This window comes from Papio anubis, chromosome 6, assembly GCF_008728515.1.
Source record: "Papio anubis isolate 15944 chromosome 6, Panubis1.0, whole genome shotgun sequence".
NCBI classification, from domain to species: domain Eukaryota; kingdom Metazoa; phylum Chordata; class Mammalia; order Primates; family Cercopithecidae; genus Papio; species Papio anubis.
In genome coordinates this window covers 85081382-85101272 of record NC_044981.1, presented here as the reverse complement: position 1 = coordinate 85101272, position 19891 = coordinate 85081382, and the positions used below count along the sequence as shown (strand labels likewise).

General features: G+C 43.6%; 1 protein-coding gene and 1 pseudogene across 1 annotated transcript; both read right to left on the bottom strand.

Annotated features, from left to right (window-relative positions):
• Positions 1-1427: 1427 nt before the first annotated feature.
• GJA10 (gap junction protein alpha 10) lies at positions 1428-5714 on the bottom strand. Its single transcript, XM_021937612.2, has one exon. The coding sequence runs from the start codon at positions 4492-4494 to the stop codon at positions 2863-2865; it is 1632 nt and encodes a 543-aa protein (XP_021793304.2). The 5' UTR covers positions 4495-5714; the 3' UTR covers positions 1428-2862.
• A 5209-nt stretch (positions 5715-10923) lies between these two features.
• On the bottom strand, positions 10924-12033 carry LOC101011065 (annotated as a pseudogene).
• Positions 12034-19891: the final 7858 nt, after the last annotated feature.

The window sequence follows — 19891 nt, the reverse complement described above, 5'->3', positions numbered from 1 at the left end:
CTCGGCCGGGCACGGTGGCTCACGCCTGTAATCCCAGCACTTTGGGAGGCCGAGGTGGGCGGATCACGAGGTCAGCAGATAGAGACCATCCTGGCTAACACGGTGAAACGCCGTCTCTACGAAAAATACAAAAAATTAGCCGGGCGCGGTGGCGGACGCCTATAGTCCCAGCTACTCAGGAGGTTGAGGCAGGAGAATGGCGTGAACCCGGGAGGCGGAGCTTGCAGTGAGCTGAGATCGCGCCACTGCACTCCAGCCCGGGCGACAGAGCGAGACTCCATCTTAAAAAGAGAAAAAAAAGAAAAAGAAAAAAGAAAATCTATCTCACCTAAAAACTTCCATATCTCCCTCAACAGTCCGCCAATACAAAGGCTTCTCTTGCATGGAAGGTACAAGAAAAGGAAAATGATGAAAATTGTATTGTTGACTTTGTAAATTCAGATGAGAAGTGGTGGATGGTCTGAATGTAGTGAGTTATCCCAACTGATTGTTTACAGTCACAGATTGAACTCTTTGTTCTACTCTTTCCCCTCTTCTTACCGCTGCACTTAAAAGGAAGGGAAGGGAAGGGAAGGGAAGAAGGGAAGGGAAGGGAAGGGAGGGAAACAGAAAGAAAGAGAAAGAAAGAAAAAGAAAGAAAGAAAGAAAGAAAGAAAGAGAAAAAGAGAAAGAAAGAAAGAAAGAAGAAAGAAAGAAAGAAAGAAAGAAAGAAAGAAAGAAAGAAAGAAAGAAAGAAAGAAAGAAAGAAAGAAAGAAAGAAAAAAAGAAAGGAAGGAAGGAAGGAAGGAAGGAAGGAAGGAAGGAAGGAAGGAAGAAGGAAGGAAGGAGGGAGGGGGGAAGGAGGGTGGGAGGAAGGAAGGAAGACAAAATTTTTTTGAGACGGAGTTTCACTCTTGTTGCCCAGGCTGGAGTGCAATGGCGCAATCTGGGCTCACCGCAACCTCCGCCTCCCGGATTCAAGTGATTCTCCTGCCTCAGCCTCCCCAGTAGCTGAGATTACAGGCATGCGCCACTACGCCTGCCTAATTTTGTATTTTTAGTAGAGTTGGGTTTCTCTATGTTGGTCAGGCTGGTCTGGAACTCCCGACCTCAGGTGATCCACCCGCCTCGGCCTCCCAAAGTGCTGAGATCATAGGCGTGAAACACAGCACCTGGCCGAAAGAAAGGAAATTTTAAAAAAAGAAGCAGCTGCCACTCGCCAAATAATTCTATTTAATTTTTTTTATCTTTTAGAGACAAGGTCTCATTCTGTCGCCCAAGCTGGAGTGTAGTGGCATGATCATGGCTCACTGCAGCCTCAACCTTCCAAGCTCAAGTGATCCTCCCACGTAGCTGGGACTAGAGGCATGTGTCACCACACCTGGCTGATCTCTGTATTTTTTTTTTTTTTTTTTTTTTAAAGAAACAGGGTTTCATCATGTTGCCCTGGCTGGTCTTGAAGTCTTGAGCTCAAGTGATTCACCTGCCTCGGCCTCCCAAAGTACTAAGATTACAGGCATGAGCCACCACGCCTGGCCCCAAGTTATTCTAAAATAGTCGTTCTTAACCCTGGCTGCACATTGCACTTACCATGGAAGTTTTAAAAATATTGATGCATGCATCCCACCCACAGAAATTCTGGCTTAATTAGAATTGGTTGGGTCCTGGGCATGACGGCTTTTAAGCCTCCCAGATGACTGTAATGTATGGCAAGGGTTAAGAACCCTGCTCTAGTTTGGCATAGGTTTCTAAGCACCCATACATTGATCCTAAACACAGTCTCCTGAATAAATGGCTGGTCACTGACAAGAAATGAATATCAGTTTGAGAGAAGTATTTTAGTAAAAATCCAAGTAGGTTGATTTGCACTCATGGTATGGCTGTAGTACAGTAACATCAGTATCAAAATCCATACGAGATGTAAAACTAGGGTAGAGGGATTCAGTCATTATCAACACACACACAAAAAAAATGGAACAAAGGAAGAAACAAGTATGTGAGCTCAACTCAGAAGCTCCCCCACCAACCTTGGGGGAATTTTCTTTTTAATGGAAACAATTGACTATTGGGAGCAGTGAGGAAGCAAGTGTCATCCTTTGTTCCAGAATTGAGAAGAATCCACAGTAAATATCCATTTCATGTTTATAATGGGTAAGAAATGTTTATCCCACAGTGGTTTTTCAGAGAACAAAATTAAAATCAATACAATATTGATTCTTGTCTTTGTAAAATATATCACCAAATATTGATATATGACTTTGAAATGTCAAAGATATTAAAAGAATGAAGTACACCCTCCTTTTTTAGTGAGACGAAGGCAACTCAAGGTTACAAATGATCCTTCCTCTGGACCGTTTTCTATACTGTGACAGAAGGACTTTCTAAACTGCAACTCTGATCTGGTCCCTCCTCTGCTCCACATCCTGTGTCAGTTCTCCATGGCTTCCCTACAGGGCCTCCATGCCCACTTCTCCAGGCTTCCCTCCCTCTGAGCCCTCCTACCACCCTGTGCTCTAGCCGCACACAGTTCCTCAGACAGCACTGCTGTGTCTCACCTCTTAGACTTTATCTGTGCTGCTCCCTCAACCAGGATGGCTTCTTTCACGTGCCCCAGTCCTCCCAGTTTTGGAAAAACTTGTCACATCTTTCAAGATTCAGTTCAAGGTAACTTCAACTATGAACCTTTCCCTGACCTATCCATATGACCACTCCCTCCTTTGCTCACTCATTCCCACTAACATGATGCCTTACACTTGATACATTTACATGTTTACCTGTCTAAATTTTCCTCCTACATCCTGAGTCCTTTGATGTCAGAGACTGTATTTTATCCATTTATATGCCCAGCACTTATAAAAGCAATTGGTATAAGTTTTTTCTATTTTATGAATTGAATTTAACTGAATGTATTGAATGAATAATTTTATCTCTCCATAAATAATCTCCCTCTCCATCTGCCTCTCTGTCAACAGAAACATACATACACACCCCAGGAAGGAAGAAAGGAAAAAGAAAGCATCCAGGATGGAACAGTTTTTGGGATAGTTCCATGATCGGTAGGGCTGTCTGTCTTACCATTGATGTTCTGTGCCCAGGGACTGAAGGCAGAGGTGAGGGGCTATTTTCCCAGTGAGGAAAATCCAAGCAGGAGCTATTCCGAGAACCAGAACTTCCTGAGTCACTGTGCAGATGTCGCTTTTCAGACAACAATCTGGACAGAAAGCTGGCCTTGCGACTGCCCGGGCGAGATCTCTCTATCCAGACCCCACTCTCTCTCATGCTGCCTTCACTGTCTCTGCAGTGACTATGAAGATCTGTCAGAGGCTCACCTGAGGGTTCTGGGTCCTGGGACTGCTCCCAGGTTCCTATTGCATAGGATGGACAGTTTCTAGGAGCCGTAGTTGTACCTAGCCAGGACTGAGACATTGTATTCTGCAGGCCAAATGAAGACTGGTCTGATTGCTGTCCCAGGTGCTGATTTCCAGCACTGCCAGCCCAGGGACATGGGCTGTGAACATGGAGCTGTCCGATGTGCTGATCCTGCTCAGACCAGTCTTTTTTCCCATTGGAAGGGTCTACTTCAAGTTGCCTGGGCTGTGGGATTTGCCACATGGTTTTAGACTTTGGCACATTAACTCGAATGACTTGCTGTTGATTGTTAGCTTGAAGTGGAGAGATTGTTTCAGGCAAGGAAGAGCAAATCATACACTGCTGGGCCACTGAATATTTCTTCAAATGGAATGGAGGGCCTGTTTCATCCTCAATGCCCTCACCGCTGGATTTCTTATAAAGTGTCCTCATAATTTTTCTGATGCCCAGATGAAATATTTCCAGTATATTGAGTAACAAGGAAATGGCTGCAATGCTGTGCATAAAAAGCATGAAAATTGTCTTCTCAGTGGGCCTGGATACAAAGCAATCCACTGCATTGGGGCAAGGAGGTTGAGTGCATTTGTAAAGGGGGTGCATTTGAAATCCATAGAGAATATATTGGCCTATCATGAATCCTACTTCCAGCACAGATCTGGTCAAGATGTGTAAGACATAAGTACGCAGCAGACATCCTTTCAGAGGGACTTTATGGATCCTCTTCTGCTCCTCTAACCTCCTCAGTTCCCTATCTATTCTTTGCTGCTCCTCCAAGTCAAGCTCTGGATTCTCCATCTGGGCTCTAAGGTGTGACTTTTTCCTTTGTCTCTCTTTCTCAAAGGCCCTCAGCCTATAAAGTGCATGGCCCATATAGACCAAAGAAGGAGAAGACACAAAGATGATCTGTAAAACCCAGAACCTGATCAAAGAGATAGGGAATGCATCATCATAACAGATATTGTTGCAACCTGGCTGCCGGGTGTTGCAGTCAAATGCTGACTGTTCATCATCCCAGACATCCTCAGCAGCCACACGAAGTACCAGCATTCGGAAGATGAAGAGGATGGTCAGCCAGATTTTCCCCACTATGGTTGAGTGGGAGTGAACTTCCTCTAGGATGCCACCCAATAAGTTCCAATCCCCCATGGTTAAAGACTAATGTCTGAAATATACAGAAAACACTGAGGTTAATAGCACCCATGGTGGTAACATATAGACACAAGCTCAAAAATACAGCAGGTTCTTTTGTATGTCAGCAAAACTATGAAGGATATTCCAGCCCTAATATTTATAGCCCATGCTTAAAATAGGATATTTCCAAAGACATTAATTTTCAAAAAAACACTAAAGACCCCCCCACAATTTCACCACAGTTTACTTCTTCCTATTCTCTTTTACTCTCCCCCACACAGCTGCTTGTTATTCTAGTATACAAATAGGTCTCCATATTTGTGCAATTCATTCTAATTGCACAATTGTATTCATTTTTCTATCCTTATGAGATATTCTACTTACCATACATCTGACATGATCATAGGAGTCTCAATTCCTCAGGAAGTGTTCCCTACCCATCCCAAGTTGTAGTTATTTTTCCCTTTCCTGAATCCTCACAACACTATTATTAATATTATTCACCTGGGACTGTGCCTAAATGAGTTTTGTGATGGTTGTGGCTTATGTTCCCCTTCCTAGAAAGGTACACCCCTTGCAGATAGAGACTCTTTCTAAAGCATGTTGGTCATTGCACACAGAAGGCATCAATATATAATAGTGAATGGAATTGTCTTTTCACTTTAAAATTATGTTCCTTGACCCTATCACCAAAATAACCATCAACAGGCAAAATAAAGTAGATCCTCATGATATGTTATCCAGGGCTTTCACTGTAAGACAAAGTATAGGTAAAGAAAATACAAATCAGTCAAGTAAACCCTCAGGAACTGGTTCATATCAGGGTAGCAGTAAAGATTAGGCAGACACAGAAACAATACCAGTAATAACACATAATTACATCCATTAAGCCACATCTGGAACATCATGTTTTCATGGAATTTTTGCTAACTTAGAAGAAAAGTGAATATAAACTGCTTATCTAGCAAGCTTAGGATCTGGGAAACAAGGTATAGCTGACATGAACAGGTTACTTGGTTTATCCTGAAAAACTAATGTTTTTCAAGATTCAATGAGGTTAAAATATTTAGAAGGTTAAAGCTTTCTAAGATATGGAAGACTTCCAGATAAGAAAGATACAGAGGAAAAATAGGAAATCATTATTAAGTTAAAATAGATAATGAGGCTGGATGTGGTGGCTCATGCCTATAATCCTAGCACTTTGGGAGGTTGAGGTAGGTGGATCACGAGTTCGAGGTGGGTGGTCAGGAGTTCGAGATCAGCCTGGTCAACATGGTGAACTCCCATCTTTACTGAAAATAGAAAAATTAGCTGGTGTGGTGGCACGTGCCTGTAATCCCAGCTATTTGGGAGGTTGAGGCAGGAGAATCATTTGAACCCAGGGGGCAGAGATTGCAGTGAGCCATGAGCCAAGATCATGCCACTTCACTCCAGCCTGGGTGAAAGAACGAAACTCCATTTAAAAAAAAAAAAATAGATAATGAAACAATTCTCCCCTTCCATAATTCATTCATTCAGTAATATTTGCTAATACCTTGCTATTGGCTGGGCACAGTGGCTCACGCCTGTAATCCCAACACTTTGGGAGGCTGAGGCGGGCAGATCACAAGGTCAGGAGATTAAAACCAGCCTGGTCAACATAGTGAAACCCCGTCTCTACTAAAAGTACCAAAATTAGCCAGGCATGGTGCTGTGCACCTATAATCCCAGCTACTCAGGAGGCTGAAGCAGAATTGCTTGAACCTGGGAGGCGGAGGTTGCACTGAGCCAAGATCCTGCCACTGTACTCCAGTCTGGGTGATAGAGCAAGACTCCATCTCAAAAAAAAATAAATAAAAATAAAAATAAAATAAAATAAATCAAACCTTGCTATCGCCTAGGCATTGTGCTAGATGCCAGGAATTCAATAACAAGCTATATTTGGTCCCAGACCTCACAGCACTTGATCACTAAGGACTCCCACTAACCTATAAAATGAATCAAGACTGATAATACAAAAATGAATATCAACCAAAAAAAAAGAGAGAAAAACCTGGAATCCTTAGATTTTTTTCCAACTTATCTCCAAACACAACAATTGATTCCAGATGGAACAAAGCATTAATTGTAAAAACGTATTAAAATAAATTATAAAAGAATATGTTGTTTAATCTTGAAGTAGAGGGCTTTTTAAGCACATCAGTGCCAGAAATTATAATTAGAAAAAAATACAGATTCTAGCTGGGCATGGTGGCTCACTCCTGTAATCCCAGAACCTTGGGAGGTAGAGGCGGGAGGACTGCTTGAGCCTAGGAGTTGCAGACCAGGCTGGGAAATATAGTGAGGCCCCTGTCTCTACAAAAAATAGATGTAAAAAGTTGGCCAGGCATGATGGTGAGTGCCTATAGTCCTAGCTACTAGGGAGGCTGACATGGGAGGATCACTTGAGCCCAGGGGTTTGAAGTTGCGGTGAGCCATAATGGCACTACTGCACTCTGGCCTGGGTGACAGAGTGAGACCCTTAGAAAGGAAGGAAGGAAGGAAGGAAAGAAGGAAGGAAGGAAGGAAGGAAGGAAGGAAGGAAGGAAGGAAGGAGGGAAAGAAAGAAAGAAAGAAAGAAAGAAAGAAAGAAAGAAAGAAAGAAAAGATACAGATTCTACCAACAAAACTGAATGGCAAAGGTGGAGATGTCCAGAAGGCATCTGGGTCTAGAGAACAACAACGACAAAAATGGTACAAACAGGAGATAAACATTAATGAATTATCATTGAATAGGTAGAGAGGATCACCCAGAGACAAAAAGAAAAAGTGAGACAATGACAGAACCCTGAGACTAACATAGGGGAAGAAAGAGTCTACAAATAAATATGAGAAATGGCCAAGGAGAGAGAGGAGGAAAACCATGAGGGTGTTGTCTCTGAAACCAAAGCCCAAAGCCAGAGTTTCAAGAAGGCGGATAGTTGACAATGCCAAATACACACACACATACACACACACACACACACACACCACTATATAAATAAATTTAATTTAATGGTAATATACCACACTCAGGGATTGAAAATTGCAATATAGGTAAAGATGTCAATTCTCCCCAAATTAATCCAAAGATTCAGTGTGGAATTGCAAATCACTCAGTAAAATAAAACTCTGTAAATGTACATATATATGTACGCATGTGTATGTGAGATATATATGTATGTGATTTTATTGAGCATGGAGAAAAATATGCAGAAGGATACACACCAGGAATTTAATATAGGTTACCTGAGGTCTGTTGAAGGTGATGAGAGTGGTTGGGAAGTTAAGGTGGAAAAAAGAGAGGCAAGAAAGAGAAAGGAAAGGAAAAAAGACTTCTAAGAAAGCATGAGTGATTTTTATCAAAAGTGTAGGTTTATGTACATTTTTACCTGTATGTACATATATAAAGAATTTTTTAATGAAATTGAAAAAGTGATAGATACCTCTCAGAATTTGGAAGAGGAATTAATGAGACTTTTATAATTTACTCTATATAGTTGTGAATTGTTTGAAATTCAAAAATCAAGAATGCAGTCATTTATATTACTTGCAAATAAAAGTTAGATATTAAAATGAGGACTCAGACCTCATTAACCAAAAGCAATAACTTACTAAATTCTATCCTGTCTTAGAGTTTTGGTCTTTTCCCATAATTACTCCCTTAAAACTTTCTCGTCATTATTCTTTATTTTAAAAAGAGATTTCCTCTGCAGGTAGAGATCTGGAAAAAAAAAATAAAGGATTCCTTTAGCACTTAAAAAAAACCTATTGCTTCTATTTTATATAAAAACCCTGAGATGGGAAAGCTAACTCGTATCAATCTTACTCCTATTTGGCAGTACTAAACTATATAATACTGCTTTTTGCCACTATCTCTTTAAAATGTGGAAATTATTATTTTTAAATAGCAAGGAAAACTGAGCTTAGCCTACATCAAAAACAAAAATACAATCTTACATACTAGAATACAAGACATTTTGTCCTTTAGACAACTAGTCCGTTTTCTAAAAATAACTACTTTTTACCATTAAATGAATGTGGGTCTTAGAACTATTACTGAATTTTCTTTTATTATCAAATGCAAATCGAGCATATCCTATGTAAAAAGCTGATGGCCCTTTTCTGCATATTATTTCAGATCTTGTCTTTCTATCTCCACAAGGATTTTCTATATATTTCTCATAAACAAGAAACTCCACATATTTACTACTTACCTTATGGGTGAACAAAAAAATCACGATTGGGTTTGCAGAACCTTAAAGTTGCACCGTGTGTGGCTCATTAGTGGAAAAATTGCTGCTGGTTGCAGATATAAAGGCTCTGATCAGGTGGCTGTGGGGCCCTAATCCAGAATGAGCACAGTTATTTTGATCAATGGAGTTTAACCTAGTCCTCCCCCAAGGTTCAAAATGTCCTCTGGTGCTTTGCAATTTTCTTACAGTATTTTTTTCTAATTGATATCAAGCTGGGACCTCTCCTGGTATATCATATTTGGAAAAGAAACGTGAAACAAATGAGAATTTTCCTTTTGCGTTGGTGAATGCATACAGTGATTTATGTTTGGGTGCATTTCTTTCAGTCTGTTGATTGTTCTAGGAATCGATGCTCGTAGATCAATGAGTCATGTCCGATTTCATAAACAAGTGCCTGGGGTGAGTCTGGCCTCATAAATGCGGACAAATAATAATGGAGTGGCAATCAAACCTAAAGTCTTATAGCAAATCATGACATGCTGAAGGAAGAAACATCTCAAAAAGAGAATAAACATTTTTAGGGTCGGGTGTGATGGTTCACGCCTATAATATCAGCACTTTGGGAGGCCAAGGCAGAAGGATTGCTTGAGGCCCAGGAGTTGGGAGACCAGCCTGAGTAGCAAGTAGAGACCCCATCATTGCCAAAAATTAACAAGGTATTATGAATTGCATGCCTGTAGTCTTAAGCTACTCAGGAGGCTGGGAGGAAGATAGCGTTAACAGAGGTTCAAAAGGAGGCTGCAGTGCTATAGTTACACCATTCCAGCCTTGGTGACAGAACAAGACTCTTAATCTCAAAAAAAGAAAAGAAAAAGAAGAAAGAAAGAAAAGGCCAGCACTTGAGAGTGGCTCATGCCTGTAATCCCAGCACTTTGGGACTAGCCTGAACAACATTGCAAAACCCCATCTCTACAAAACAATACAAAATTAGCTGGGCATGGTGGTGTGCACCTGTAGTTCCAGCTACTCGGGAGAACTGAGGGTGGAAGGATCACTTGGGCCAGGAGGTGGAGGCTGCAGTGAGCTGAATCAGGTTCTGCACTCAACCTGGGCAACAAGGCAGACTCAGATCTCAAAAAAAAAGAAAAAGAAAAGAAAAGAAAAAATAAACCTCTCTCCTTGCTTCTTCTAAAAAAAAAAACCTCCTCTCCTCCTCCTCCTCCTCCTCCTCTTCTTCTTCTTCTTCTTCTTCTTCTTCTTCTTCTTCTTCTTCTTCTTCTTCTTCTTCTTCTTCTTCTTCTTCTTCCTCCTCCTCCTCTTCCTCCTCCTCCTCCTCCTCTTCCTCTTCCTTTTCTTCCCCCTTCCCCTCCCCCTCTCCCTCTCCCTCCTTCTCTTCCTCTTCTTTGGAAAAGGAGGTTTCGGAGAGGTGGTGCCGCCTCAGCGCTGCACAGCCTGCTCTCTAGGTACAGCCACCCACGTGGTCAAGCGCTACAGGCCCCACCTTCCAGGATGGCTAGCGGCCGCCTGCCTCCCAGGCCCCAGCACAGGACACAGGGGATGCGAGGGCACACAGCAGCCAGGCCTTTCACTGGGCCGCGAGCTGCCTCGAGGTGAACAGGTCCGTGGGGGCGGGAGGGTATGCAGACATCCGGAGGCTGAGGGCCGCCCCTCAGAAGCTGGTGTTCCTTGGGACTGGCTGTTAGCAGGAGTCGCTCCCCCGGCTCCCTTCTCCGGGAGGGATTTCACGTGGATCTGGTTGCGCAGCACAGCGACCCTCACCATCCGGCCCTGGGCGCTGTGCTGAAACTCCCGCGATTCGCAGAGACTTCTCGAAGGTGATGCTTGCGCTGATCCACATCCTCCCGGATTTGCTGCCTCAGCTCACCCTCCCGCGCTGCCACCGTGGGGCTGAGGGCGTGGCCATCCTGTGTGTGTTGAGGGCGCAGTTGCGAATCTAGGCGTACAGGGTCCTGACGGTGGGGCGGTGGGGGAGTGGGGGTGGGGGAGGTACACATGTCCGAGAGCAGGTTGTTCTACATTTCCTCCTTTTTTGTTTTTTTGGAGACAGAGTCTCGCTTTGTGTCCCAGGCTGGAGTGCAGCGGCGCGATCTCGGCTGACTGCAACCTCTGCCTCCCAGGCTCAGGCAATTTTGCCTCGGCCTCCCGAGTAGCTGGGATTACAGGCGGGCACCACCACAACCGGCTACTTTTTGTATTTTTTAGTAGAGACGGGATTTTGCCATGTTGTCCCAACTGGTCTCAAACTTCTGGCCTCAAGACTCAAGGTGGCCACATCGTCCAGCATCTTCAGACACGAGGCACACTTGGACTCGTGGAATTTGAAGACGATGTCTCCAACCTGCGGCTCCAGATCCAAGAACAACTTGAAGGAGCTGCTGGAGATGAGGTGGCGCTGCAGCTCCTGCCGGTCGAAGGTGGCCAAGGCGCACAGGCCCCCAAAGACGGCCTCGTTGCTGGGGGACAGCAGCTCGGGGACGTCACAGTGATCAAACCAAGCCAGCAGGGAGCATTTGGCAGCCTTCTTGTGCTTCCTCGCGGCCAGCTTGGCCAAGCCTGCAGCGCATGGGAGTTCGGTGAGGACCGCCTGCGCCTGGTTGGTTGCCCCGCTGTCCTCGCTGCTCGGCAATCTGCAGGATGGACTTGGCCTTGCAGACGCGGCTCAGCACGTAAGGCCAATGTTGCAAGTAGACGCTGACCTTGAAGACATTGAGGACATGTTGATGGTGTGCTTGGCGCTGCTGCAGTAGCCTCAGGCCGTGAGTGACACTTGAGGGCATTGCTGAATCATCGTGGCCACGCCTGCTGCGCTCCTTGGTGGAGTTGCCCTTGTAGTTCTTCAGGTCTGCGTCTGGCTTCTCCAGCTTCAGCAGGGCCTCCTTCTGAGTGGCCTCCACCCAGGCCGTGTCCAGGGGCAGGGGCTCCACGCCACTTTCGGGGATGGCGTCAGGTGAGTTCCGCAGATTCCTGGTGGCCTCTAAGAGCTTCCGGTGGACCTCTTCGTACAGGTCCACGTTAAAGATTATCTGCAGGAAGGAGAGTGCCATCTTCAGGGCCTCCGCCCGCAGCAAGGGGCAGTAGTCAGCCAGCAATAAACTGCAGCGGCTCGATGCGCATCCGGCAGCTGCAGCCGCCAACGCACTGCTCCAGTTCCAGGGTGGAGTCCACCACGTAGTTGACGTCGGGTGCATTCTGCAGGTCCTCCGGGGGATCCTTGTCGACTTGCATGGGCACCACGGCCGCCTGTTTAGAGCAGCGTACAGGACGACAAGCTGGCCCTCAAGATTAAGTTCCTGGTCGTGCGGGGCAGGAGGTCACACCTACAACAAATTTTATTGTGTGTGTGTGTTTTTAATGAAGTGGAGTCTTCCTCTGTCACTCAGGCTGGGGTGCAGTGGCGCTCACTGCAACCTCTGCCTCCCGGGTTCAAGCGATTATCCTGCCTCAGCCTCCTGAGTAGCTGGGATTACAAGCATGTGCCACCACGCCCGGCTAATTTTTGTATTTTTAGCAGAGACGGGGTTTCACCATGTTGGCCAGACTGCTCTCGAACTCCTGGCCTCAAGTGATGTGCCCTCCTCAGCCTCCCAAAATGCTGGGATTACAGCCATGAGCCACCGCGCCGAGCCCCTACTGCAAATTAAGCACCTGAACCATCAGCGGCATCTTGCACCTGCCCCACCACAGCATGCCGTCCATTTCTGTGCCAATACTCTATTATTATTATTATTATTATTATTATTTTAAAGATAGGGTCTTGCTCTGTTGCCCAAGCTGGACTCCAACTCCTGGGCTCAATTGATCCTCTTACCTCAGCCTCCTGAGTAGCTGGGACTACAGGTGTGTGTCACCATTCTTGTTGTAGCAATACTCTATTAGGTCAAAACAAACGACTCAAGAAGGTATTTTTCTTTTTAAATAGAGAATCCGGAAGCCAATAGTAACCTTAGAAACCTAGGTCTGATTTTTTAGAGAAAGAATGAGAATTCCAGAGAGGTCAAACGACTTGCCCAATGCTGATAGACCAGGTCTCCAAACTCTCAGTGTGCAGCATCTTTCACTAATCACATCTCAAGCATATAATCTTCTTGCCATCTTAGAGGTGTTGACTGCAAGGGCATCACTAGAATCCAATGAGGGTTTCAGATCACGGCTCTGAGGCACATTTCTAAGCTTGCTCTTTTCCATATAAAATGTAGAAGTGCTTAAAATTACTGATAGTTCATCGTTATCATCTGCCTATTCTATTTTTGGTCATTTAGTTTTTAAAAAAGGATGATAATGAAAGGTAGACAGGTGACATTAAACTTTCACTAGCCTGGCACATCAGCCCAAAGTACGAATTATCTGTCAGAATTAACTAGAGGTAAAAACATATGCTGTATTAATAACTGTATTTGTACAGTATTAGGTAAAAAGTCACCTGAAAAGTAACAGATGTAATATCTTGAATGCATTTATCAGAGTCAGAATATTAAACATTGATAAGCAAAGGATGCATGTGTAATCTCTCAGAGAGCAATAAAGTTAAGAGAGGTAAAATTGAATTAAAAGTAGTCAACCTAAAAGAAATTAAAGAAGAGGAGAGGAATTAACACAGAGGAGGTAGGACATAATAGATGAAAGGGTTGGATGGAAGATTTAAATTCCCCCACAGAAAAACAATACTTCATCCTTAGGACAATTGCAGAGATTAGTGCCTCCATTAAAGTCTTGAAAGGGGCCAAGCACAGTGGCCCCTTTCAAAGGGCCAGCACTTTGGAAGGCTGAGTCAGGTGGATCACTCAAGGCCAGGAGTTCGAGACGAGCCTGGGCAACATGGTGAAACCCATCTCTACTAAAAATACAAAACATAGCCACGTGTGGTGGCACATGCCTATAATTCCAGCTACTTGGGTTGGCTGAGACACGAAAATTGCTTGAACCTGGGAAGCAGAGGTTGCAGTGAGCCAAGGTCACACCATTGCACTCCAGCCTGGGGCCTGGGCAACAGAGTGAGACCCTGTCTCAAAAAAAAAAAGACACTAAAGGTGCAGCATGGTACTACCTATCTCATCCTTTGTACAGAAAAAGAATAATAGATCTTAGAAAATTATCACCTTAATCATGCACTGACTCCAATTGCAGTTACTGCTCCAGATGTGGTATCTTTAATGGAAGAAATCTAATTAGTCTTGTTACACAGTATGCAGCCATTCACATGGCAAATACTTTTTCTCTATATCGATTTGCAAATATTAACAGAAGTCATTTGCCTTAAAAAAGAACAAAGTGAATGAACTGTCTTAACATAAATTTCAAAAATATTCTTAGTGACTGGGCACAGTAGCTCACACCTGTAATCCCAGCAATTTGGGAGGCCAAGGCGGGTGGATCGCCCGAGGTCAGGAGTTCAAGACCAGCCTGACCAACATGGTGAACCCCCATCTCTACTAAAAATTTTAAAAAATTAGCCAGGCGTGGTGGCACATGTCTGTAATCCCAGCTACTTGGGAGGTTGAGGCAGGAGAATTGGTTGAACCTGGGAGGTGGAGGTTGCAGTGAGCCCAGATCGCACACACTCTAGCCTGGGCAACAAGAGCAAAACTCCATTTGGAAAAAAAAAAAAATCTGAGTGAATAAAGGAAATCACAGAACAATACATACATTGGAATACTCTCATAAGTTTAAAACTCTCAAATAATTCTGTATGTTGTTTATAGAAATACATATTTTTATGAAATATATATATATGTTTGTTTTTTTTTTTAATTCTAAGCTTCCATGAGCTGAGCAGGCCTGACATCTGAGAATGGCTCCTTTCTTGATTTTTATAAGGCCCTCGAGTGTTAAAATGTATGCTGCCAACCTCCAACAATTTGCTTTTATCTGGCAGGGTCAACAATACATCTTTCACCATCTTGCCTGAGGGCTACATCAATTTTCCTGTTCGCTGCCATAATCTAGACCACAGAGGTCTAGATGATCTTGATATCTTCCGGAATACCATACTGGGTTACTACATTGATAACTAATGCTGATTAGACCTGATGAGCAAGAGAAAAGTACCGTAGATGTTTTAGTAAGAAGACAAATGCAGGCCACAGGGTAGAATACAAGCCCCACAAAAATTAAGGGACCTGCCACTTCAGCAAAGTTTCTAGAGATCCAGTCCTCCCCAAGTGAAAGTAGTTTCTATCCCTTGCACTGCAACTACCACTATCACCAACACCATACAAAAAAAAAAAAAGGTGCAAGGCTTGATAAGCCTTTGTGAATTATGGAGGTCATTTGATATGCTACTCTGGTCCATTAAATGAGTAACCTGTAAGGCTGTGAGTTTTACTGAGAAACAGAGAAAGAAAAAGCTCTGCAGTAAGTTCAGGCTGCAGTGCAAGAGTGTGCAAAATCCCAGCAAATTCGATGAACTCAAAGAAACTTTAGCTAATAAATATGTGATATGGTTTGACTGTGTCCCCACACAAATCTCACCTTGTATTGTAATAATCCCCAGGTGTCAAGGGTGGGGCCATGTGGAGATAATTTAATCATGGGATGGTTTCCCACATAGTGTTCTCGTGGTACTTAATAAGTCTCATGAGATATAATGGTGTTATAAATGGGAGTTCCCCTGCACAAACTCTCTTGCCTGCCACCATGGTTGTGAGGCCTCCCCAGTCATATGGAACTGTGAGTCCACTAAACCTCTTTTTCTTTATAAATTACCCAGTCTTGGGTATATCTTTATCAGCAGCATGAGAACTGACTAATACAATATGTCACATGGAGGCTCTAGCAAGCCTCAATAAAAGAATCACAGTGCAGAGCTTCAGCGTTCTGGAGCATAGCTATGCGCTGTTAGAGACTGAATGCCTGACCATGGTACATAAAGTGACCAGGTGACCTGAGATATCCAGAATGAAGTGGGTATTATCTGACCCATGCCACCATAAGGTTGGGCACACACAGCAGCAATACGTCAATAAGTGTAAATGTTATATACAACATCAGACTGAAGCAGATCTGGAAGGTGTATTAGTTACATAAGCAGACTGCTCTGATACCCAATACTGTACCTGCTTCTTTTCTCACTCAGTCAACACCTAGAGCCTCAGGTGAAGTTCCTTATGACCAGTTAACTGAGGAGGAGAAAAAATATTTGGGCCTATTTCCAGATGTTTCTGACTGATGTACCAGCAAAGGCCAGAAATAGACTGCTGCAATGTTACAACGCTAACCAGGAGACAATGATGAAGGGAAATTCTCTTGGGGGGTAAAACTTTGAGCAGCATGTATGATTGTCTTCTTCAACTGGAGTGGGAGAGGGCCAGACATAAGATGTATATTCAAGGGAAGTGGTTAAAGGTTTGGCTGGATGGTTTAAGACTTGGAAAAAACAAAATGTGACAAGGTCTAAGAAAAAGGTATCGTGAAGGGGCTTCTAGGATTAGAGACAAAATGTAAAGACATTTGTGTTTTATGTCAGTGTTCACCAAAGACACCTACTGTAGAAGAGAATCTCAATGAGATGAACAACATAATACATTCTGGGGATGTCAGTCTTGTCTTTCCCTTGCAAACCCAGTGTTTGCTCAATGGACCCATATACAAAATCACCATGGTGGTGAGAAAGAAGGCGATGGGCTCAGCGACATGGACTTTGACTCACCAAAACTGACCTGGGTGCCTCCATTGTGGAGGGCTTAATATGTCAAGAACAAAGTCAAAGTTAAGTCCCAATATGGACTAGCCACCTACCTACTAGCAGGTTTCTTACATCAGACTGACCTTATCCATGGAGGGGAATGTAATTTGTTCTCATTAGGAGAGACATATTCTTCAGCACGGATTTACCTCCCTGACCTTAATGCTTTTGTCAGCACCACAAGCACAGCCAAACGGAATACTTATTCACCATTATGGCATTGTATACATTTTCTGTTCAAGAAACAGATTTCACAGGAGAACCTCAGCAATGGGCTTATGCTCACGTAACTTTTCAAGAATTTAAAAAGAGGGAACACATTCCAATTCATTTTATGAAGTTAGCATAATAACTTGGATACCAAAACCTTACAAGACATTAAGAAAGAAAAAAACATAAGCCAATCTCACACACAAAAAAACAACAGAATATCCTAAACAAACATTAGTATAGTAAACTAAATCCAACAATATATTTAAAAAGGATATAATATATTAATACTTTAAAGTTGGGTTTATTGTGTTGACAAGGAGTTTTAAGAAAAAATGAAATAAAAATAAAGTTAAGTTTATTCTGAAACTGCAAGATTTAATTTTTTTGATGATTTATTTTACCACACTTAATAAAGGAGAAAATAAATAAAGGAGGAAATTTTTTTTTCTTTTTTTTTGATATGGAATCTCACTCTGTCACCCAAGCTAGAGTACAGTGGTACAATTTCAGCTCACTGCAACCTCTGCCTCCCAGGTTCAAGCGATTCTCCAGCCTCAGCCTCCCAAGGAGCTGGGATTACAGGTGTGTGCCACCATGCCCAGCTAATTTTTGTATTTTTAGTAGAGACAGGGTTTCACCATGTTGGTCAGGCTGGTCTCGAACTCCTGACCTCAAGTGACGCATCTGCCTTGGCCTCCCAAAGTGCTGGCATTACAGGCGTGAGCCACCGCGCCCAGCCTAGAAAGAAACTTTTGTAAGCTGATAAACAGTACACATTTTTTCCTTTTTTTTTTTCTGAGACAGGGTCTCACACTCTCTCCCAGGCTGGAGTGCACTGGCACAATCATGGCTCACTGGAGCCTTGACTTCCCAAGCCCAAACAATCCTCCCACTTCAACCTCCTGAGTAGCTGGGACCACAGGAGTGTGCCACCACACACTGGCACCACCACGTCTGGCTAATTTTTTTTTTTTTTTTTTTGTAGGACAGATTCCCACTATGTTGCCCAGGCTGGTCTTGAACTCCTGGGTTCAAGCGATCATCCTGCCTTGGCCTCCCGAAGTGCTGGGATTACAGGCATGAGCCAGTGCACGCTGCCAAGCTTTGTGTTCTTGATGTAGAAGCTGGTAAAAAGGAAAAATACATTAAATAAATGAGTAAATAAAAGAAAGCAGGAGGCCGGGCGCGGTGGCTCAAGCCTGTAATCCCAGCACTTTGGGAGGCCGAGACGGGCGGATCACGAGGTCAGGAGATCGAGACCATCCTGGCTAACACGGTGAAACCCCGTCTCAACTAAAAATACAAAAAAAAAAACTAGCCGGGCGAGGTGGCGGGCGCCTGTAGTCCAACTCAGAGGCTAGAGGCAGGAGAATGGGCATAAGCGGGGCCGGAGCTGCAGTGAGCTGAGATCGGCCACTGCACTCCAGCCAGATTTCTAGACAGAGACTCTAGATCTCAAAAAAAAAAAAAAAAAAAAAGAAAGAAAGCAGGTGCCCAAATATGAATACCTGTGTTTATAATACTCCAGAGTAGCTTCAACGTGGAAACAACCCAAAAGTCCACTGAATGGTTAAATAAAAAGTGGTAGGCTGGGCACGGTGGCTCACACCTGTAATCCCAACACTTTGGGAGGCTAGGAGGGGGATTGCTTCAGCTCAGGAGTTCGAGACCAACCTGGGCAACACCGCAAAACCTTGTCTCTACAAAATATACAAAAATTAGCTGGGTATAGTGGTGTGCGCCTGCAGTCCCAGATACTTGGGAGGCTGAGGTGAAAGGACCACTTGAGCCCAAGAGGTCGAGGCTGCAGTGACCAATGACTGCACCATTGCACTCTAGCCTGGGCAACAAAGTGAGACCTTGTCTCAAAAAAGAAAGTAAATAAATAAATAAATAATAAAATAAAATAGGGAAGACATGGTGGCTCATGCCTATAATCTCAGTGCTTTGGGAGGCCAAGGTGGGTGGATCACTTGAGGCCAGGAGTTCGAGACCAGCCTGGATAACATGGTGAAACACCGTCTCTACTAAAAATACAAAAAAAAGTCTGGGTGCAGTGGCTCATGCCTGTAATCCCAGCACTTTGGGAGTCTGAGGTGGGAGGATCACCTGAGGTCAGGAGTTTGAGACCAGCCTGGCCAACATGGAGAAACCCCGTCTCTGCTAAAAATACAAAAAAAATTAGCCAGGTGTGGTGGCAGGTGCCTGTAATCCCAGCTACTTGGGAGGCTGAGGCAGGAGAATCAGTTGAACCCAGGAGGTGGTGTTTGCAGTGAGCTGAGATCACGCCATTGTACTCCATTCTGGGCCACAAGAGTGAAAGTCCATCTCAAGCAATTCTCCTGCCTCAGCCTCCCGAGTAGCTGGGACTACAGGCGCACACCACCATGCCCAGCTAATTTTTCGTTTTTGTATTTTTAGTAGAGACAGGGTTTCACCGTGTTAGCCAGGATGGTCTCGATCTCCTGACCTCGTGATCTGCCCGCCTTGGCCTCCCAAAGTGCTGGAATTACAGGCATGAGCCACTGCGCCCGGCCAATGGCATTATTTCTAACAGTTCGGAACTAGAACACAAATGTCTACGACAGTAGGATAGATAAATTGTGGTTCAACTGAAATATATACAGCAGTGAGAAAGAATTTACTATTGCTATACTCAACACAGGCATGAACCTCACATACTGATTAATGAAATAAGCCAAATAGTATCTACAGTTATAATTTCATTTGGAAGTTCAAAGACAAGCAAAACTAATCTATGATAATATAAATCAGAAATAGTGTTCTGATAATGTTTGTCCGTAGGGAGAAGGAAGGACTATTACTAGGAATGGGGGGCACTCTGAAGGGCTGGTAATGTTCTAATTCTTGTTCCGGGTGCTGTTACACAAGTGTTCACTTGGTGAAAACTCTATTTCTTTCATGTACTTTTCTATGTGAATGCCATACCTCAATTTTAAGTTTGACATTTTTATGTCAATACCTTCTTTCTAACAAGGCAAGAACTGTAACACTTGTATGCTTTCTTGATCTCCTCTACTTGCCATTATGTTGTTACTGTCTAAAATTATAATTCTGGTTTATTGCTTTCTAAAAAATTCTTTCTCCCCCTATACACATGTTACCAAGGTATCTGAACACTGTTATCCCCATAGCTTTTGTAATATCTTCTGGACTTTTTGTTGAGTATGTTTTTCCAAACTTTTTCAATGTGAATCATTGGCAAATCTTTTTCTTTTCTTGAGATAGAGTCTCACTCTGTCATCAGGCTGCAGTGCAGTGGCCCGATCTTGGCTCACTGCAA